Below are 23,206 nucleotides of genomic sequence, written 5' to 3' on the forward strand. Positions count from 1 at the left end.
TTGCTGTATAAATTGTATTATGCTCTGAAATCCCAATATTTCTACTTGCCTTTAAATATAGCCACCTCAAAAACTGATAGGAATACGACACATAATAAAAAGATAAAGAACAAGAGTCCTAATAATTGGTTTGACAATCAAGCGATTGTTTATAATATTGAAGAAAAAAATAACCAGATTATTTTGAACAACGGTTTAAACATCTAATTCACACATGACTACATCCCTCGCATAGTCGCATCATATATGCTTGATATAAGGATATGGGATTTATTTTTCTTGTGCGTTCTATATATCACATTAAGAGAGTCCGTAGTACATTGTTGTAAACAGAAATTCGAAAAAAGTCAACTAACATCACAATCATATGACCACTAAATTAAGTACATGACACACAAGGGATACCAACTTTTTTTTTTTCCTTCCCTAATAAAAAATAGGAACGACTTTACAGCAAAACAAAACTTTCAAAAAAAAGACTTGAACGCAATAAAAGGGTTTTTATTCGCACATTAAGAGGGAAGACTTTGGAACACACATAGAAAATATGATATCGTGTCTCAAGTCAAGCCCATTTGGCCATTAAGGACATACCGCCAGCTCCCAAGAGAACCGCGGCGTAGGACTTGACTTGGAGCTTGATGCTGTCTTGTAGCCTTTGACCCATGAAGTCCGCGGCCAGAAGATCAACGAGAGCCATGTAGATCAGAAGCCCTGCTGATGATGCGTTAAGCAATCCGACGGTCACCAACGCACTAGGGCTGTTCTCTTTGTACGTGCTTGACATGGCTAACCCAAGAGCGATCCCAAAGGGTGTCGTTACTGAGAAAAAGAACACCATGATTGCCTTCTTTAGGAATTTGTACTCTGCCTGCCAAAACACATACGGCCAGGTGGCCCATTAGATTATTTTAGATAATTAATTAATTCAAGATTATCGTAACAAAATTTAAGGGGTTGATATTTTCCCCTTTTTCTAGCCAAAGCTTTTTTTTTTTTTTTTTTTTGATAAAAATTTCTAGCAAAAGCTATATCCCTTTTCTTAATTTTATGCCTTCGCCACTTTTTTTCCCCATAAAATCATGCGTACAACACTAACATACATGTAAGCAATAATATAGTTTAGTGGTGATAATTCAAGAGATTTTGATTCTTTTGTTATCTTTCTAATACACAAAATAATGATGCTGTCTCATAAATTAGGACAACCGAATCTTAAATCCAATTAAAGGGTATTAATCGTAATAGAAGTTATTATAATTATATTGTTTAATTTTTAACCCTTCGTTTTTCATCGAATTCCATATGTTCTATTATTATATGGATTGGCTTGCTTCTTTCGTGGATATATAATTCATACGTTAAAGTTATTCTAATAATTGTAATAACTATGATTTTTTATTAACAAACTAGCATCACATGTACCACTAAAAGATAAATTATTCAAGTTTCTACACCATATATTATTAAAACTCGGTTTATAATGTATAAACAAATATATCTGAGTGGGTAAATAAGTGGAGAGGATATTTATTTCAAAATGTTTTCCAAAATAATTTTCTTTTTGTTCCTTTCGTTGCTTATACAGTGAACTTTACATATGGTTTGACGTGGTTATTTGGAATCGTGCGCAAGTTTATGGAAAGTTTGAAAAAGCCGTGGCGTAATGAAAATGTCATTCACTAAAAGTTATGTAAGTTGTAGATTTGTTGACTTTTTGGCGTACCTGTAGAATACAACCACCCAAACCCATCCCCTCAAACATTTGGTGGAAGCAAAGGGCGGCAATCAGCCCCTTTATTGAACAAGTGTTGTTCGAGGCTCCCAGAGACAGCCCTATCACTACCGAGTGAACCACAATTCCCAATTCCAATACCTGAAAACGCCAACAATTAAATATAATTGAATCTCAACATATACAACTAGTAATGAGTAATCAACCCTTAGCATATAATATTATCATGATACGGATCTTAATAAGACCGCTAAACGTGCATAACCATCACGGATCTTAAAATATTCTACAACACATAATGTTGATATTGTTGACCACTGAAAAAAGAAAACCTAATACTTTTCCTAATTATTCCGTAGATGTTATAGTCATTTGTATGCTTATTCCAATGGATAATATAGTTAATTAGTCCTTTGAACTTCTATTTTCAATAAAATAGTGTTTTTTTATATCTCTCATACAGCCTGCAACAAAAAATAAACAAATAAAAAATAGTCTTACATATTCACTTAACTACTAATAGATGTAGCTATCTCCGTGGAATCACTAGCACGTTATAAAATCAACGACAATTACTGCGTTGATAAGTATGTACTCAGTATCATTAGTTTGGTGGCTTGTTAGAGAAGAAAGTAGAAAATATTTCCAGACTACATATTCATTTAGTCCTCACCCACTCACTTGTAAATAAAAAAAAAAAAAAAAAAAAAAACTGACCATAGCAACGACCCGGTAGCGTAAAAGCTGCTTGTCCTCGTCCACATCCTTGGACGCCGCTGCCACGTGGCCGTGGCCATGGCCGTGGAGACGGCTGGCGGAGGAGGGCGTCTCGGGTTCAGCGTCGTCGGGGTTGATAAAAGCGGGACGGGATTTGCGGCTGTAGAGCGCGGTGGCCATGGAATCAATCATGAGAGTGACTATGGCGGAGAGCATGGCGACGAAGCCGGTGAAGGGGAACTTGTGCCACGGGTTCTCTTTCAGGCAGTCGGACCACAGCATGTCGAAGGAGTCCGGGAGGACGTGCATGAATCCGGTGGCCAGGATGATCCCGGCCGCGAAAGCCTTCACGATCACGAAAAGGTTTCTGTCGGGTCTCAGCGCGGGGATGCTCCTCGACATCAGCGGCAGACACACCCCGATCATGCTCGTCGCCAGAATCGACACGATCGCGATGATCTTCAGCGGCAACGCCTTCTTCTTGTTGTTGCACGGGTTGTGTGACTCCCCGCCGCAATCCTCTGCCGCCGCCGATGCCGATGACACCGCCAGGGCTAGCAGTGCCACCGCAACGACTGTCGCTTGTGTCCCAAGGCTTGCCATTGTTATATACAAATGATTGTCTTTTTTTTCTTCTTCTTTTTTTTTTGGTATTTGTTGTTTGTTGTAGGGTTTGGTTAGCTGGCCTATGGGTTTATATAGGAATATCATTTGCCTCTTGAAGTGTTATTGAAATTAATTGTTGTTGTTGTTGTCTATTTCTTGCCTCCTCCGAGAATCTTGTAAAATAATGTGCGGTGTGGATCATATCATTTCAATTACATATTTTTTAAATTAGTCGTCGTGTATATTTTATTGGTTTGGTCAGAAGTTAGATATCTAATCTGATCTCCCGTCATTAATAATCCAGTTCATTCTGTTCTAATAAAGTAGACTGTTATTTAAGAATTTATATGATTTCACACATATGATGTCTTTTTTCTTTCGTTCTTGAAAATTGATTAGGAATTTAGAACCATAAAGTTGATTTATAATGTGGCGAGAAATAGATCAGGTGTGCACAGTTTTCGATCTAAGTATGTAGTTGTCAAATGATTTATCGACACTTAATCAAGTGTTAGTGCTAAACAACTCTCATATGTATAGTGTCGTCATCTCTCAAGTTTATCAACATTTAATGTCACAAAAAATTAGAAAAATAGTCAATTTAAACGTTTAACATTGCAAAATAGTCAATGTTTGTTAATCTTATGTAAATAGCCGTAAATAATGACGTGACCTATATATGGAGGTGGCTATTTATATAAAATTTACGTCTGTAAATACATGAAAATGATTATTTACCCGGGATTCCACGTGACCCATGCTACTCGGGTCAGAGCGTAAGCTAGTGATACTTTCGGCTACTTGACTCTCACCATCTAGGGCGTACTCAACGGCGTTTTGCTCTGATCATTTCTCGAAGAGCTACGTTAGAGATTGAGACAATGAGATAAGGCCTCCACTCGGTGGATTGTTTTTTCAAAGTCGATCTCTTGGACTAATTGGTTGGTTACACACTTAGACTCAATCCCTAGTAATCCTCCCTCGATGCCCTGCGAAAGGATGTGAGTGATCAAACTTTTTTACAAGGTGGCAAGTCAAATATGATGTATTGACATCTTGGCTATGCATTAATGATGAGTCATTTACTTATGAAAGGAGATTCTTTGCCGCTTTTCCTCGAAGGAGTAGAGTGTCATTTCGTTCATAACACCTTTGGATTTTTTTTCGTGTCTTGTTCATCCTAAAAACTTAAACAAACTTAAATCCTAAACCAAAAGACTAATCATAAACTTGTTTCAACTTAACTTCAGCAAGATGTCTCTCAACCCTCTCTCAACCATTCTTTCCTCAAACAAACTCAAAGGTGAGAACTACGTAGATTGGAAACGTAACCTTGACATCGTCCTTGCCGTTGACAAGCACAAATGGGTACTCACAACCTCATGTCCTCCTCAAAAGAATGATGATTCGACTCAAGAGAAGAAAGACGGATTGGCAGCCTGACTCCGTTCCGATGAGATTGGGAGGTGCTATATCTTAGCATCGATGAACAATGTGCTGCAACAGCGACATCGTGACATAGAGATGGCCGCCGACATGCTCTATAATCTCCATGAGATGTTTGGAGGGCAAGGGCGTCAGGTCAGACAACAAGCAGTCAGACAGTTTATGAACTGTCGCATGAAGGCATATACTCCTGTCAGAGACCATATGATGCTGATCATTAGTTACCTGAATGAGATGAAAATCCTAGGATTCGAGATGGATGGGGAGACCAAAATAGATATGATCTTGGAAACTCTCTCCAAATCTTTTGATACATTCAAGCTGAACTACTCCATGAACAAGCTAGAGTACACTGTTACCGAGCTTAAGCATGACAGGTAAATGTATTACGGAGATACTCTCGTAGCCATCTCTTACATGGATAACCCTGTTTCTTACAGCCAAGCAATGGCGGGTTCTGAATCAAACATTTGGCTTGACGCCAAAAAATTGGAAATGCACTCGATGTACGTCAACAAAGTCTGGAAACTTGTAGACCTTCCCGAAGGGATTAAACCCATAGGGTGGTAGTGGATATACAAGAAGAAAAAGGGTCCGGATGAGAACATTGAGACGTTCAAAGCACGACTAGTGGCCAGATCCATCCGCATACTTCTATCCATTGATGCAGCTCTTGACTATGAGATCTGGCAAATGGATGTTAAAACTGCCTTTCTGAATGGAAATCTTGACGAGCGCATTTATATGGCTCAACCAGACGGTTTCGTGGAAGAAGGTCAAGAGACCAAGGTTTGTGAGTTGCTTAAGTCCATTTATGGATTAAAGCAAGCATCTAGGTCATGGAATATTAGATTCGATGAAACTGTAAAAAGCTTCGATTTTGATCAGTCGATAGATGAGCCTTGTGTTTACAAGTTAATGCCCGAAGGCAAAGTTGTGTTTCTGGTATTGTATGTCGATGATATATTACTCATAGACAATGACGTGGGTTAGTTATCTGAGGCTAAAATCTGGCTAGCAAAGCAATTCCATATGAAGGATCTAGGAGAAGCCGCGTGCATTCCGAGGGTTCAAATCTTTCGAGATTTGAAGAACCGGACTTTATCGCTCTTTTAAGCGTCTTATATTGATAAGGTGATTGATCGTTTCTCGATGCAAGACTCCAAGAAGGGTCAAACACCCTTTAGGCATGTAGTCTCACTATCTAAGGATCAGTCTCCCAAGACTGCACAAGAGGTTGTGGACATGAGAAAAATTCCTTACGCCTCAGCCGTAGGAAGTCACATGTATGCTATGCTTTGTACTAGACTAGATATCTGCTTTGCAATATGCGTAGTAAAGCCGTTTTTAGTCCAACCCTGCACCCGAGCACTGGATTGTTGCTAAGCATGTTCTTAAGTATCTTCGGAGAACTAGGAACTTGATGCTTACATATTCAAGTATTGACCTGACTATGACGGGATATACCGACTCCGATTTTTAAGTGGATAAGGATTCCAGGAAATCCACTTCAGGATCTGTGTTCATCCTAAATGGTGGATCTGTGGTTTGGAGGAGTATTAAGCAATCTTGTATTGTTGACTCCACAATGGAAGCAGAATATGTGGCTGCTTGTGAAGCATCAAAAGAGACTGTATGGCTTAGGAAATTCTTTAAGTATTTGGAAGTCGTTCCGAATGTCGACGAGCCCATGACACTTTATTGTGATAACAGTGGGGCTGTCGCTAACTCAAAGGAACCTCGAAGCAATAAGTGCTCTAAGCATATTGAAAGAAAATACCATTTGATTCGAGAGATCGTGCATCGCGGAGACGTGGGGTGAAGAAGATCTCGACGGTGGACAACCTGACAGATCTATTCACCAAAGCTTTATCCTGCAAGGTCTTCGACTAGCATCGGTAAGGATTAGGCATGAAGGACTACTCACATCTTCTTTGATTCAAGTAGGAGTTTGTTGGCATTGGTGCACAAAAAAAAAGTAGTAGTCATAACTTGTATACATTTGATGTAAAAAAGCCTTATGAAGACTCTTGCTTGTAACTGCTGAATAATTAATAAAGAGTTAAAACTTTCATTCATTCTTCCTTGTCCGTTTGAAGCTTTATGTTAAACTATAGTCTTTAGTCCTTAAAAAACCTAACAACAAATGAAGATTCAAATATAAATTTGCATGAACAAACAATTCATGGTTTGCTTAAAACAGTATATTCACAATCTAAGGATCAAAGGACTATTGATCTCAGTATGATTTTTAGGAGAATCTATGATGTCTGGTTATGAGACATAGAGAGTTGGAGACTCTATAGTTCTTCCTAGGTATCTTCTGAAGGTACTGAATTGATCACTGCACTTCTAGAGACATTGTAAGAACAAACCATTTAACCTCTTCTGTCTCAGAGTCACTATGTATGAATTGCATCATGCTTACCTCAATCCTGAAATGAGACGTATCATTTACTAGCTTATGTATTCTCATTTGAGAAAGTCGGAATTTTAGATTCACTATGTGATATAAACAAGACCTATTCATGAAGTACTAAGTTATGAAGATGTCATATACAACTTTGTGAAGATCTCATAGATATGGAATTCATGTACAAGATTGCTGAAATGCAATGTATATCACCTCATGCTTTGTTCCTTGGAATGTGAATAAATGAGCTGGCCAGTGTCCAAATCGAGTCATGAATCTTTTGAATGAATCAATGTGACTTGTTAGCTCCTCGTCAATACATTGTTTCTAACTTATTCACAAGTGACAAAGGAGTTGAGGAAATAACAACTAGAAGGGTAAAATGGTAGTTTTATAAATCACATCTAGTTGATGATATTCATGAAGGGTAAACATAGATAATATTCAATGGATCCACACATCACAATTAAGTAAAATTTTGAGTAGAAAACATATTCATTTGAACCGAGAGATTTTCAGTGTCAACTTTTTAGTGGAGTCAGTTGACATTAAGCTAGAACTTGAAAAAGGTTTGTCAACTTTTGTGTCCAAGCATGCAAGCTCAAGCTTTTTTCATTTGGATCAATGAGGTCACTGCCACAAGTCATTAGAGTAGGATTTGTTAAACTAGTAACTAAGTCAAAACAAGTTCAAGTGTTGAACAGACGAATTTTACGAAAATTGTTTAAAGGGTATTTATTTTGTGCATTGATGTAAGAAGATACTTGCCAAAAAGGAAAAGAGGAAACAAATTATAGGACATGTGCTACATGGTTTGGGCGGCCAAGTCAAGAAAAAGGGAAATCTATTTCCAATCTTGGTATTTTGATAGGAATGGGAAATAAAGATTGTGCTCATGAATATTTGATATTCAATAGAAAAGAGGAAACTACCCCTTCAAGGAAATCCCTCCTCCTATAAATACCACACCTCATTCACAATGTTGAAGACACAAGATTTTGAGATTGAGAGCTTCTCTCTCTAGACTTGGCCGCCCAACCTTTTTCCCTCTCTCTCTTCTTGCTCTTTTGTTTTGGCACTAGGTCTTCATTAGACCTAGTGTTTTGTATTAGCTCTTTGACTATAAGACTAGTTCTTGAGTCATTGTGTTTAATTGTGCCCACACACTAAGTCTTTTCTAAACTCGAAGACTCTAGTGGTAGAAACTTTCGTGGTTGCTCAGGTTAAAGAAGACGTAAGGAGACAAGCTAAGTGGGGAGACGAGCGATTCAACATTTCCAAAGGCTTCTCAATGCTCAAGCTTCTAACGAGGTTGGTACCGAGTGAAAACTCTTTATAGTTATAAGCTTTAAATTATATGCACATGCACTTTGTCTAGGTAGTAAAATCGTTTTACGTGTTTTAAGGAATTTTTTATATTCCACCCCTTACTAGAAGCGATAAATTATTTTTAATCCTAGATCTATTCCAACACATACCATTGCGACCACGCCACCATTATGACGACCATGTCACTATCACGCGACCCCGGTATGGAACTCTAACCCTCTCTCTCTCTCTCTATCTCTCCGTCTTTTTCTGTAATTTTGTCTCTCTCTCTCTCTCGCAGCTCCGATCGCAGCCGCGTTGAGCTTTGCGTCGGAACTTGCGGGTGATTTCAAGTCGAGCTCCGCGTCAAAGCCCTGGTCGAAGCCCTGCACAGTCTTGTGTTGCCTTACCCCCGGTCGATCGATGTCCTACTCCACGTTGTGCCTTGCAGTCCCGTCGGTGAAGGTACGTAATTAATTAGTTGTTATTTACGGTAATTAAGTTTCGTTAGTAGTTAGTTTAGAAAATAAATTTGTTAGATATTTATTTAGGTAATTAATTCAAAGAATAATATTATGTTAATTAATTGTATCTATCCAATTAATTAATTAGTTGAATATGTAATTAGTTAGTTAGTTTAATATGTTAGGTTATTGAACTAATTAGTTTATTAAAATGTTAATTAGTTGTACGTATTTAATTATTAATTAGTTGAATATGTAATTAGTTTCTTTAATATATTAGGTTAATTGTTATGGTATTTAATTAGTAACTTTAGTTATTTAATTTTTAAATTTTTGGTTAATTAAGTAGTTAAATATGTTAGGTTTAATTAATTAGTCAAATAGGTGTTTAATTAACTAATTAGAAAATTGATTAATTTGTAGATAGTTAATTTTGATAACTTAAAGAGATATTGAAATTGTTATAAATTAATAAGATAATTTAGAATTATTTAAGTTAAGATTGTAATTATAATTGTAAAATTAACTTGTTTAAATCTATTGATTTGAATTGTTATATTGATGTAATCATGTCACTGAGGCTTGATTTAGGATTTAGTTGTTCAATAAGATAGTTCTGACTGTTATGTATGTTTTGTAATGAAATTGCAGGTTTTTGGTTTGTCGATATTTTAGGGGAAACTGTGCCAAATTTCTAATTATGTAGTTGAAAATAGTACTTTTAGAAGTGACAATACGCTTCTAAAGTTGTTTCTAAATATTACCTGCAAAACGGTAGGAAATATTTAGAAGCGACAATCCACTTCAAATGTCGCTTCTAAACCCTTCCGGCCTTTTCGGCGCCAATTTTTTTGTTTTATAAGCGACATGTCGCTTCGACGCAAGGCTTACAAGCTACCAAACGGGATCGCTTACGCACTTAGGCTAAGAAGCCCAATTGCTTAGTCACTCTTAGACAAGATGCGTGGTTGTGGGATAGAGTAGTGCAAGGCGTAAGCTACCCAACATCATTGTATTGCGCCACATGTTACGGTGCGAGAAGTTTGCATAGTCGCAATACTTGGATGGTAGTTGAGGCTTTTATCCCGCAAGTGGGCGAGAGCTGTTATTAAGCTTTGCTCATTCTCTTTGCGAGTCTCGATTGTCAGAGCCTTCTCCTTCCCTACAATGGTCATCGTGGAATTTTATGACTTTGCATGAAGTCCTCTAGGGACATGTATTTTTGTGCACGAGTCGAGATTTCGCCCATCGTTGGCATGTGTTGCAGGGAGATCGGGCTTGATGAGTGGGGAGTCTTGCCCCCTTTCTTGAAGGCATGGTCAATGAGGGTTGTAAGGTGCAGAGCGACGTTGTTTGGGCCTGGTCCAGCCTTTGTCTTTGAAGCCCCATTTTCATGGGGAAGCTAGTTTCCCAAGCTTCTCCGACAATCATTTATACTTTCAAAAGTTTGAGATAATTGAATTTTTGGAATAAAAGAAGAAGATTGGAAGGGATTTTGGGCTGTTGAAGTCTGGAAGTCCCCTCCTTCTACCGTCAAAATATTTTCCCTGAAAATTGGACAACGTCGAAGACTTCGGGTGGGTCGACCCAAGGCCGCACCGAGTGGGTCCGAGTCGCGTTTGTAGACACTCGAAAGTAACGAGTTTCCTCCCTTAGTCAAGAAGTTCTTCGTACATCACAGAGACCAAAGACTAAGAAGAAGAATAAGAAGAAGAAAATAATCTTATAAAGGCGCAAAGGCGGTGCCTTTGGCCCGTGCTCCGATGCTCGACATTAGTCTGATTACTATGATTGAGGTTGTTGCGCCATTATTCGTAGAGAATATTTGAGAGAATCAAGTGCGGAGGGTCCTTGGCAACATTTCATGTTAACGTAATCGAGTGATTTTGAGAGAAAGAATTGTGTACCCTTTTTCCCTCTGAGGAGAGAGGTAGGGCTGAAAAGAGCCCTAAGGCGTAAGGCTAGGGGCACGCAACAAGCCATGTGGGGCGCGTGTGCGACAAGGCTTGCGCGTGCCTCTTAGAGGCAGACGAGCCACTCCAAGCACTAGGGTGCGCCAGATGAACGACACACAGAGGGATATTGGAGGGCACACGCCTTAACCGTTTCAACGGGACGCGCGCGTATCATGGGGCACCGCATGGGGTGCATAGCGCGGCACGCGCTCCTCTTCGCGCGACGCGCTTGGCCTAATCTGTGCTTGGCCACGGTGCGTGTGAGTGTGGGCTCGGCTTGGACCTGTTTTTTATGGGCTTTCGATTCCTTTGGGCCTTGATGGGCTTTTCTATAGGTTAGCCCGTTGGGCTTTTTATGCGTAATTCATCACAAGTCACGATGATTTTAATATTTTCGGCTTTTCAAAAAACGACCGACAATAATTGGTTTTCAACACAGGCACGATATTATTGGAACTTATCAAAAGTTTCATATTTTTGATGCATTAGGTAATTCAAGCCATATCTAGAGTAATCGTTAATAAAGGTGACGATGTACTCATAATCGCCTCTCGCAACTTCAATCATTGGTTCGTAGATGTTAGAGTGAACCAGTTGCAAATGTTTCGTGGCTCGAGCATTTTCCTATGAAAGATCCCTTAGTCATTTTGCCTTCTATATGTTGGAATAAAAATAGGTTGGTACTAGACTCTAAAAATCACTCCTGATACCAATTATTGAAAAGACACAAGTTGATATCAAACATGAACAATCGCTCTGATACCAATTTCTTGCGGAAGTTAAATGGTATCAAAACGAACAATCGCTCTGATACCAATTGTTGGGAAACTACCTTGGTGGATATCAGACATGAATGATCGCTCCGATTCCATTTGATGGGTAAATTACTTCCTTAGGGTTAATTACAGTTCTCATGTATTGAACACAAACAATCATTTCAATACTTGTTATTCGGTAATCAATCTATTAACCCTTATAATATGCTTACTAGTGCGTAATACAAGAAAACACGAACAATCGATAATCTTTAACACAAAAATAACTATCAGGATACTCAAAATTATTAATTCAACAACAAGAGATCTAATATTGGGCTAACATTATCAACACAATACCATACGGGGATTTTGGATTATTCTTTCTTTCTTTTGGAACTGGTATGAACGAATTTCTCAACTCCGGGAGAGAGGAAAAACTTCAAAGACCATAGGAGATGGGCTGCCGAAATTCCAAGAGTGGAACAAAGCAGTTGAGAAAAAATCTAGAGTGTATTGCATTTAGTTGGACGATTTTTCCAATTCTATAAACCCCTATTTAAGGCTTTCTAGCTTATCCTAAATAGAAGATGCACTTTCCCGATTTCCTTTTATATTATTCTAATTAATGTGAGATATTTATTCTATGAATAAAATAAATCAGGTAATTGATTAATATAGAATATATTCATGATATTGTCAATAAATAAAACAATTAATACCTTATTTATTTCTCACAATAAGAGATACTATTCTATAAATAGAGTAGTAGAGAATATCTTCTTGATACTCTCTATAATTAACATAATTAATGTATTATTTGTTTCTCACAAAAAAGATATAGTATTACATAAAAGGAATAGGAAGGAATATCTCAATGATACTCTCATAAATAATAACTACAGTAAATACTAATCAACTCGGAGACTATTTAATATATAATATTTATTTCTTATTTTAGAAAAGCCCCAATACTATTGGGTATTGATCAAACAAATCCAAGCCCCATGTATCTCATTGTACACGCATATCATAAGGCTTATTGGGCATTGTGGGCTGATTTAAATTGCTCTTTTCCAAGCTCATTTAAATCTAAATGATATTCCAAAGTTACTTAGACAATTATTAACTTATTCGTAAAATACTTTACTACGAATGCGAATAAATTGCAACCAAATTGTAATAGTGAAAGTGTAATCAATTATCTAATTATTATGAGTAGCTATATTCATCTTTATCAGAGCAACCTTGGCGACTATGGACCTAATAACTGAAGCTCCTACGAATCCGAACGAAGTAGACAAAATCTTTCTTTTCTCTTATTCATAATTCATCAATCTTGGCGTCACTCAACAAGATGAGTAGAGAATGCACTCTTCTTGTTATGACAATTATATTTTACTCGATGTATATGAGCGTCCATTGATATAGCCAGTACATGACATTAATTCTTCATGTTCAACTCTGATCGAGAAAGGTCAATCATTCTGTTATACATTTCTTGATACATATAAGCCCTAAACATCGTTGCTTCCCAAACGAAAGCTTTTCGTACGTACTTATTACGAATGTGCGCGCAATCAAACGAATCTGGGATCAACCCTAACGTGAGTGAACATTGACCTTCTTTCCGAAAGCCTGGATTCTATATTTGTGAATCACTTTCAGCTCAAATCATATCTCGATCTCTCAAGACATAAGAATTTAAGAATTTGTATATAGCCATTAACGAATGAGTAAAAATAAACCCGATAATATAGTCTAGAAGTATGTGATCATTTCAGGATTTAGATGAAGTCTCACTGTGACCATCATAGCGATCATGATTAGTATGTCATAACGTTGCTTAAACGAAACATCAACAACCAAAGTGTGTCTGGGTCGTACATATACCAAATGTGCAGGATGCTCCTCCAAGTGATCTACTTTTCACTTTTGTTCCTATATGTGATTTTAGATCTAGCTATCCATGCATGGATCAATCACCGATCATGTTTTAGCGCACCGCCCAAACTTAGATTCAGAACATGTAATTCAATTTAATACGGAGGCTAGGGATGATAGTTGTTATTGATTCTAACTAGAAAACAACCAACTAGTCAATAATGCTAATAAAGTAAATTTTCTATTATGTTCAGTAATCATTCATGTTTAGTTTATTATCTTCAGTTGACAATATTCCTAACACTATACATGATTCACAAATAGGTATAGATCCCACTTTAAGGTTTTTCAACGACCCAAGCCTTGATAACCTCTCTATCCTCTCTATATTAATCTGACCAAGCTTTAAGTGCGATAAATAGTTATGTTCATCACTAAACACTAATTATTTTATTATATGTCGATTTAGCTAGGTTAAACATTTCAACATTAAATGAATAATTCAATTCAAGAGTTAAAATATGTAAACCATCGCATATAGAGCATGACAAATCATTCTTCCACCGCGTGAAACATTAATAGAATCAGCATTCGTAGATGGTTCTGAAACTAAAATTAAGTTTCTACAGAACCCGGGAATAAAATAAACTGAATAAAAAATCAAATATTTATTTCCAAAAGCGAGACACACTTCTCCCATTGCTTTGGCTGTGAAGAACTCCCTATTCCCTACTATGAGCGTGAGCTCGTCTCCTTTGAGTTCTGACCATGAATCAAACATTTATAAGGAAGAAAAATCATGATTAGTTGACCCTAAATAAATTATACAGGACATGATGAATCCCTAGCATAAAATGCTTCTAATACATGTAAGTTAGTGAAAAATACATTACCTCCACTTGACTCAGGGGTTCTATCTTGGGTCTTTTGAAAAAAAATTCCCATGCTCTCTCACTATGAGAGCATTCACTTGTTGTGCTGTCTGTTTCTTTGGAGAGATGTGATGAGATACAGTGCCCATATATGAGATCTTACTGATATCTTGATCATATAACATTTCATCATTTCGCCATAAGAGCATCTCATAGAATAGCTTTGGAACCGTATATTCTTTGTCATCCATACCACAACTCAAAAAGTACGAAATAAAATTAGCATACTCCTCGGAAAGCAAATTCAGAATAATTTCAATTCTGAGTGCCGTCATCAATATGTGCACCGTCTAACTCTGCCATCAACATAGAGTCATAAAAAGTTTTTATATGTTTTATGACACAGGTTTCGTATGAGGGAAAAGTTCGAAAATATGCTAAAATTAATAAAATTCAAATACATAATTAACTCTTTAAAAGAAAACCATATTCATCATAAAGTTTTGGAAATAAAAACTTGATTCAAACAAGCGATGGAAAAAAAATACTAATACCTTAAAGACCCCCATTTTTATATTCCTCGGTAATTCTACTAATAGTCACAATATGCCCCCCCTTAAGGAGACATAGTGGCTTGCACCTGGTGAAAATGAATCGTTTCAGATTAGTGAGCAATCATAGTACACGTATTTTTATAAGTATGCTCACTTACTATCAGATATTAGGAATCGTGGCCACATGTAACAATGAAATTATCCACGCATGAGTCGACCCAACACTTTCACAGATAAGGAATTAATCCAAATGTGCTAGTCAGGAACGGAATGCATATTTTTCTGCCTATCGTTAGAGATCTAACCTTGTAACTGGAATCAGAAAAGGCCTTCCATTTGGAACTTCAGATCACATCATTCGTAGAAGAGTTGTTGACACGAGGCAATCTTTTACCCTTACGATGTTGGTATCAATGTTAGAGGCCTAGATTGAGTCAGTATACTCTTAGTATTTTAGTTCCCTAGAATATCACAAAATTCAATTAGAAGAGTTTTGACACGAGCGATCTTTCATCCACACGGTGTTGGTATCAATGTTTGGAGGCCTAGATTGACTCATTAAACTTTTAGTATTTTAATTCCTTAGCATTGACATTAATCTAGGTTATGGACTTCTATATTTACCAGTCAATATTATGAATCTAAGCGATTCTAAGCTACCATTAATAAACATTGGTTTCGATACAACTTGGATATTAGGTTTTAGTGACAACTAGTCTTGATTAACCTAATAGTGCCCCTTCACGAAAGAACTCCTAGTAGGAAAGGTGAGACACTAATTATTCTTAAGAGCCTTACCAGCTTAGCTTGTTCAACTAATTCCTTAAAAACTATCCTAAACCATTAAGATGTTTTAAACAAATAAGGCACATGTAAGTCAGCGACCTACAAAATAATTTTTAAGTCAAAGCATAAAAACAAGCAAGACAAAACAATCAAATAAACAGGCATAAAAAATGCAAGCATGGTCTGTTTCGGTTCGATCGTTGTTACTGGTCGTTTTCGGAAAACCAGAAAAACAAAACCAAAACGGCACCGGCCGGACTTCGCCGGTCGGATCGCCTACCGGGCCCCCGGCCCATGCGCATGTCGGCCCAGGCGCGCGCGCCCCACCGGGCCTCCAACCCGCGCGCGCCCTGCTCTCCCGGCAGGGCCTTCGGCCCGCGCACGCCTTGCGCCCTCGGCCCACCAGCCTGTTCGCGCCATCGGCCCTCCGGCCCTCCTGCCTGCGCGCGCGCCCTGCCAGATCGTCGGCCAGTGCGCGCGCCCAGCGCCCCGCACCCGGCCCTTCCATGGGTTCCCATCAGGGCCGGCCCATGGCCTCCTCAAAGACTATAAATAACCCCATCCCCCCTCTTCACTTGAGGGGGACCTTTTTTTTGAGAAAATTCTCTCTACTCTAAAAAATTCTCTTGTGACATTCCAAGAGTTCTCTCCTCCTTTCCAAGCTCGGCTCAGAAATCCGAGAACCCCCTTGCAACACGGAGCACGTTCCAATTATGAGACTTAGGTATTCATAAAGCACAAGCTGCCCCCCCCCCCCCCCCCCCGCTTCTTGGTCCTTGAGTTAGAACGCTAAGCTACGAGTATAACGACCTTCTAAAGTCTTCAATAGAAGCTACGAGCAAGATCCTTTTCTAAAGTCTCAAGTTCTCAACCTCCGAGTCCAAGATAGCCACAACCGCCATATTGAACTACGTTCTAACCTGATCCCGGACTACAGATACGTAGGCAGCCAACATTTGGCACGGTTACACCTCCTAAAACACACTTCCGGGTTTGGAAGGTGCAACTTGACCTTCGAGTTCACACTTTGTCTCGGGCGCGATCACTTGGTTCGGCATTGGATCGAACCGCCCGCATTTTTAAATCGTTGTTCATTTTCGTGCGACAACATTTTGACGCTAGAAAGAGGGGAATTCCCGACTTATACAGCTCGAAATCCCTTCTACCATCATAGTCTCCTCTTTCTCGACTTGAAAAAGACATGAGCGACCAACCACCCATTCGTTCTGAGAGCGTGAATAACCTTGAGAACGTAACTAGAGTGAAGAAATACTTCTTGCGCTCCCGAGTGCACGGTGATGAGGAATCTCTCAACGACGAGAGCCACACTCCCTCACCATCTCCACCTCAGGACAGCCGGGATAACCGCATCCTCGAGATGGAGGAGAAGATTCATCTGCTAAGGGCGACAAATGCAAGGTACCACTGCCAACTAGCGAGAAAGAGACCTATGCAAGACGTTCCTCAAGGGGAACCCGAAAACCTCGTAGACGAAGGGCCTGACTATGATCCTGACTACGAACGTTTGGAGATTTCGGCAGATATCGAGACTTCTCTCACTAAAGACGAGGGACTTTCCGTAGAGATTGAAGCCGGTACTTCGAATCCACCGCCTAAGAAAAAGGTGGTACTTGTTTCCTCACAAGAGGAAACTTCTCGAAGTTCAGCCCGTGACCGACTTGGTCAAAGAGGAAATGTCGAGGAAGGTCAGGGAACTCGGAGAGTGGGGCGTGTTACCCAAAACTCACGCCCCCATGCCGCTAACTAAGACCTGAGGGATCAGATTACCGCCCAACGAAACAGTCGTGGCGAAGACCTACGAGAGAGGTTGAGTGCCCGCTAGGGCAACAACCCTGCGGCCCCAATCAATGGGAATTCCCGCACGGCGCAAGGGTCGAATGAAAGGCGTCAGGTGACTCATCCCGAATAGGGAGTGACTCCGGACACTAGCCTCGACGTCGTCACTATGATTCACAATCTTCGCAACAAAGTACGCGATCTACATGAAGGCAGCCAGGGTTGGACTGAAAACGGCTTACTACGCCAACTGCAAAGCAGATATCTAGTCTAGTACAAAGCATAGTATACATGAGACTTTCCACGGTTGAGGCGTAAGGAATTTTTCTCATGTCCTCAATCTCTTGTGCAGTCTTGGGAGAGTGAGACTGCATGCCTAAAGGGTGTTTGGCCCTTCTTGGAGTCTTGCATCGAGAAGCGATCCATCACCTTATCAATATAAGATGCTTGAGAGAGCGACAAAGTCTGGTTCTTCCGATCTCGTAAGATTTGAATCCCCAGAATGTACGCGACTTTTCCTAGATCCTTCATATCAAATTGCTTTGCTACCCAGATTTTAACCTCAGATAACTTACCCACGTCGTTACCTATGAGTAATATATCATCGACATACAATACCAGAAACACAACTTTGCCCTCGTGCATCAACTTGTAAACACAAGGCCCATCTATCGACTGCTCAAACCCGAAGCTTTTTACAGTTTCATAGAATCTAATATTCCATGACCTAGATGCTTGCTTTAATCCATAAATGGACTTAAGCAACTCGCAAACCTTGCTCTCTTGACCTTCTTCCACGAAACCGTCTGGTTGAGCCATATAAATGCGCTCGTCAAGATTGCCATTCAGAAAGGCAGTCTTAACATCCATTTTCCAGATCTCATAGTCGAGAGGATTTAAGCATCGCGACTAGCGAGAAAGTATCCTCATAGTCAATATCTTCCTTTTGGGTATAACCCTTAGCTACTAGTCGTGCTTTGAACGTCTCAACGTTCCCATCTGGACCCTTTTTCTTCTTATATATCCACTTACACCCTACAGGTTTAATACCTTCAGGAAGGTCTACAAGTTTCCAGACTTTGTTGACGTACATCGAGTGCATTTCAACTTTCATGGCATCAAGCCAAAGGTTTGATTCATAACCAGTCATTGCTTGGCTGTAGGAAACAGGGTCATCCATGTCAGAGATGTCTACGAGAATATCTCCGTAAGACATGTATCTGTCAGGCTTTTGAGAAGCCCTCCCACTACGTCGAAGTACTACCCGACGAGATTCTGATGAGTTATGTTGAGTTTCAGTTAGGGTAAGAATAGTTCTTATAGATGAGGTAGAAGCATCCTCACCCAACTTTTCTTCAAGCATAATTTTGCTTCTAGGTTTTACATCTTTCATAAAGTCCTCTTTAAGGAAACGAGCGTTCGTACTAACGAATGTTTTGTTGTCCTCGGGACTATAGAATGTGAAACCTTTGGTTTCCTTTAAATATCCAACAAACAAACATAATTCTGACCTACTAGCCAACTTGCTAGTCTTTTGCCTTAGCACATGTACAGGGCAACCCCAAATTCAGATGTGGCCTAGATTTACTTTACGACCAGTCCATCGTTCATAAGGAGTAACAGGAACCGTTTTAGATTGGACTGAGGGACTGACGAGGGCATATCCCCAAAAGGAAAGAGAGACTGACGAGTAACTCATCATTGATCTAACCATCTCCATTAGAGTTCGGTTCCATCTCTCTGACACTCTGTTTTGCTGAGGTGTGTCAGGCGCTGTAAGCTGAGAAGCGATACCTTCTTCTTTAGGAAAGTCATCGAACTCTTCAGACATATACTCACCACCTCGATCGGATCGAAGGGTTTTAATCTGTTTGCCAGTTTGCTTTTCCACTAAAGCCCAGAAGACCTTAAATACGTTAAAGGTCTCGGATTTGTGTTTGAGCAAATAGACAAAACAGTATCTTGAGTAATCATCTGTGAAGGTAACGAAGTATTCGTATATATATTGTTTCACTCACAAATAACTCGTTTTTATATATTATTAGTTTGAAAAGTTGAAGAGTTATACGGATGAGGCAATAGATGCGTATCGAGAAGAATGGTACAAAATGGTGTTAAATTTTATGGACACGGAAGTCAAATCGTCAAATATGAATGTAAAGTGAGTGTGTTTCCGGTGCATGAACATTCGTTTACATGGTTTGATATGTTTCGGTTTAAATATACGGTACAAAGTACGAATAATAGAATTTGATTTTGAAATTATTGAATGGATTATTAAAAATTCGTATTGGTATGTTTAGGTTCGGATTTTGGAATATATATTGAAACTGTGTGCATGAATTTTTTGTAATATTCAAATTTTTATATACTTAAAAAAAATTACATTAGACAGCGTTTGTAAATAAACGTCTTAAAAAGATAGCACTTTTGAAAAGAATAGACAGCGTTTGTATATAAACGCTGTGAAAACTTCTTACCCACCATGAAGACACGTGGATACCACGTTGGAAAATAATAGACAGCGCTTATATACAAACGCTGTGAAAAAAATTAGACAGCGCTTATATACAAACGCCGTGAAAACATTTTCGCCCAAATTCTTACGTGGCACCACTTTAGACAACGTTTATTTTAGGCGCCGTGGAATACTTTTAACCTCATGCGATACAACAGCGTGCAAAAAAACGCCTTCAATCATATTTCACAGCGTTTAAAAAACGCTGTTAATCAATATTTTTGTAGTAGTGAATCCCTAAACTTACAATATATCGAATCGACAGAATTGTAATAAAAGAAAAGCAACAAAATAAGTTTTATAAGAAATTGATACTCTTTAAAAATCACATAAATCAAGCATGACTAAATTCATATGAAAAATAAAAGAGTATAATGTTATGAGACGAGAAAAGAGTTTGATTCATAAATATATTGAACATTAAAGCACAACAAGTGAAACCATATTCGGTTAGATAAACTTACACAATTGAGATCACCCTTAGCCTTGTTAGAAACTTAGTCAATAACATAACTCATTCTCACAAAATTCTAGATAAAATATAAGAGAATAAAATCATATTATTTAACTAATTTTCGGAATAAAAAAATATAGTGTTCAAAAACTAAGCCAAAACCTCTTATTTATAGTGTTTTAGAGGTGGTAAAATAAAGGAAACCGAAAATAAAATGGAAACGAAATGTTACACACATAAATGGTGATTCTCGGAATTAAAAGAGCATTATTTGAGCTGATACACAAGAATCTACTGTTGGAGGGAAATTCTTTAGCTTTGTAGTCATCCCCGCCATGTGTCGTGCGTTCATTTGTTGATGTAGAAGAGAATAGACAAGTGGCACAAGTTGATTGGGTGATGCAATACATACTTTCACGAGGGAGAGATAGTGTTCACACCAGAGTGATTTGCTTTTGGCAAGTGGGCGTACGCAACTCCCAAGCTAGAGAAATTTCTCTTTTTTTTCATGACCTTCTTTGCCACTTGTCCCAATATGATTTGCTTCTTTACAAACAATGGACACATGTCGATCTTCCATTTAATGAGAGGATGTTGATGATGTTGACTAAAGGATCTCCAATTCATGTCATATCCACGTTGATTGAAGAAGAATTTGGCAGATCTCAATTCCATATTTAGCTTTTAATCCACTACTAATCCTACGAAATATATCAAATAAAATATTTGTAAGATTAAATTTATCCAAAAACAAATATTCTCTATTAAAATTATAATCGATGAAAATCAAGAAAATATTTGGATTATTTTTAATAAATATTAACAATGTAGCACAAAAATAGTACACTTTTTCATGCACTAATCATAACCCCCTAACTAGCTTATTGCTAGTCTCTAGCAATTCAAGCGAAGAATAATCATGTCATAGAAAATATTTATAACGTTGCCTAAACATTTCAACCAAAGAGACTATTAAGCATCAAAATCTTCTATTCAAATTATTTCGGCTATAACTACAGAGTGTGTGTATGTGTGCATCTCAAACCAATCATTTTACCACAATGCTTGATACAAAACAACTTTGAACAACCCTCAAGTGTCGGCCTCGACTTCACTAATTCTCACGGGTGTTGATTGTTTTGTGTAGGCTAGGGTTCTCTCTTGTGAAGTCGGAAATGAAAGATGACACTCGAAATATGGGAAAGACTATTTTTTAGAGCAGACGAGCAAACTAAAATTGATCACAAGATACTAAAATCAACCGCTAAGAGCCTTCCACCAATCATACCACAAATCCAATATTGAGATTTCTTCCAAGATTAAACACGGATATATGTACAAATGATCTAAGAGCCAATATAAGAAGAAGAGAAGAAGACATGAAGAAGATGAGAAGATTGGATATTATGAAGAAAATAAGAAAGAGAGAGAGAGAGAGAGAGAGAGAGAGAGAGAGAAATTACAAAGAAGAAGAAGAAAGACTGAATAATTCATCACTTTTTATTATTTTTTTTCTTTTTTCTTGCTTCTTTTGCTCTTTTTTTTCTTTTTTTTTTCTTTTTTTAGAAACAAACAATTATAAAATAAAAGAAGACGATTTATACGGAGTAGAGGGTGGAGAAAGAACATAGAGAATGACTAAAGAAGAATGGAAGAGAGAGGAAGAACGAAGAAAAATTGGCTCTAAGAATCAAGTATCCATGTTTAATCAAGAATCGTCTCACAAAATATTCAAACAAACCACCAACCATGTAGAGAAGCTCTACGCAGTGACTAAACCAATTCAAATAATCAATGAAAGTTCGCAAGCTTTTTTCTCATCTCACTCACTCTCATGAAAAATGTTGTGCCTAAACATGAAGGTTTATCTCGGCTAAAATGTATCAAATACCATTGTACCACGAGGGTTTAGTGCGAACACGCACAAACTCTGAAAGTCATTTCCTAATAATGAAGATAGCAAAAGTTGATGCAACATAACCTAATCAATCTCATATTCAGGCAAAATCATAAACATTTTCACAAACGGAGACTATATCTGAGCATGAATGCAAAAGACTAGCTCTAAGCATGAATGAGTTAGCAACCACCCCCAACCAAAAATCAGACAGTGTCTTCAATGTTACAAAAGATAGAAAATGAAAAGAGTAAGAATCAGAGTAAGGATCAGAGTACATGTCTTTATGTTCATGTAACGTGTCAATTAAACGTTTCTCTTGTGACATATTGAGTTTAGACGATATGATAACAGGAAAGGTATCACCAACTCCCATAAATGCATGTTTGAGACATTTATACCATCCTATTGTTCTTGTGGACAAAATTATCTTTTAGACAATTTTCGTAAAATTCGTCTAGTTCAACACTTGAACTTGTTTTGACTTAGCTACTAGTTTAACAAATCCTACTTTAATGACTTCTGGTAGTGACCTCATGGATCCAAATGAACAAAGCTTGAGCTAGCATACTTGGACTAAAAAGTTCACAAACCTTTTCCAAGTTCTAGCTTAATGTCAACTGACTCCACTAAAGAGTTGACACTGAAAATCTCTCGGTTCAAATGAATACATTTTCTACTAAAAAATTATACTTAATTGTGATGAGTGGATCCATTGAATATTATCTATGTTTACCCTTCATGAATATCATCAACTATATGGGATTTATAAAATTACCATTTTACCATTCTAGTTGTTATTTCCTCAACTCATTTGTCACTTGTGAATAAGTTAGAAACAATGTATTGACGAGGAGCTAACAAGTCACATTGATTCATCGAAAAGAGTCATGACTCAATTTGAACACTGGCCAGTTCATTTATTCACATTCCAAGGAACAAAGCATGAGGTGATATACATTGCATTTCAGCAATCTTGTACATGAATTCCATATCTATGAGATCTTCACAAAGTTGTTCATGACATCTTCATAGCTTAGTACTT

General features: G+C 38.1%; 1 protein-coding gene across 1 annotated transcript; it reads right to left on the reverse strand.

The window, feature by feature from the left end:
- Positions 1-264: 264 nt before the first annotated feature.
- Positions 265-3,250, reverse strand: LOC149384934 (fe(2+) transport protein 1-like). The gene is made up of 3 exons (XM_089626684.1): positions 2,453-3,250; positions 1,727-1,876; positions 265-871 (listed from the first exon to the last, which is right to left on the reverse strand). The coding sequence occupies exons 1-3, from the start codon at positions 3,161-3,163 to the stop codon at positions 566-568; spliced, it is 1,167 nt and encodes a 388-aa protein (XP_089482810.1). The 5' UTR covers positions 3,164-3,250; the 3' UTR covers positions 265-565.
- Positions 3,251-23,206: the final 19,956 nt, after the last annotated feature.

This window comes from Urtica dioica, chromosome 9 (genome assembly GCF_054948205.1).
Source record: "Urtica dioica subsp. dioica isolate 48M chromosome 9, U.dioica_male_clone48M_v1_H2, whole genome shotgun sequence".
Taxonomy (NCBI): Eukaryota; Viridiplantae; Streptophyta; class Magnoliopsida; order Rosales; family Urticaceae; genus Urtica; species Urtica dioica.

What these genes read in the sequence shown, in the direction of transcription:
- LOC149384934 (XM_089626684.1), bottom strand. Translation starts at nt 3,163, where the DNA reads ATGATATTCCTATATAAACCCATAGGCCAGCTAACCAAACCCTACAAC. An exon ending in GCTACCGGGTCGTTGCTATG is followed by an intron (nt 1,877 to 2,452) that starts GTCAGTTTTTTT and finishes TGGCGTTTTCAG; the next exon opens with GTATTGGAATTGGGAATTGT. An exon ending in TGGGTGGTTGTATTCTACAG is followed by an intron (nt 872 to 1,726) that starts GTACGCCAAAAA and finishes GTGTTTTGGCAG; the next exon opens with GCAGAGTACAAATTCCTAAA.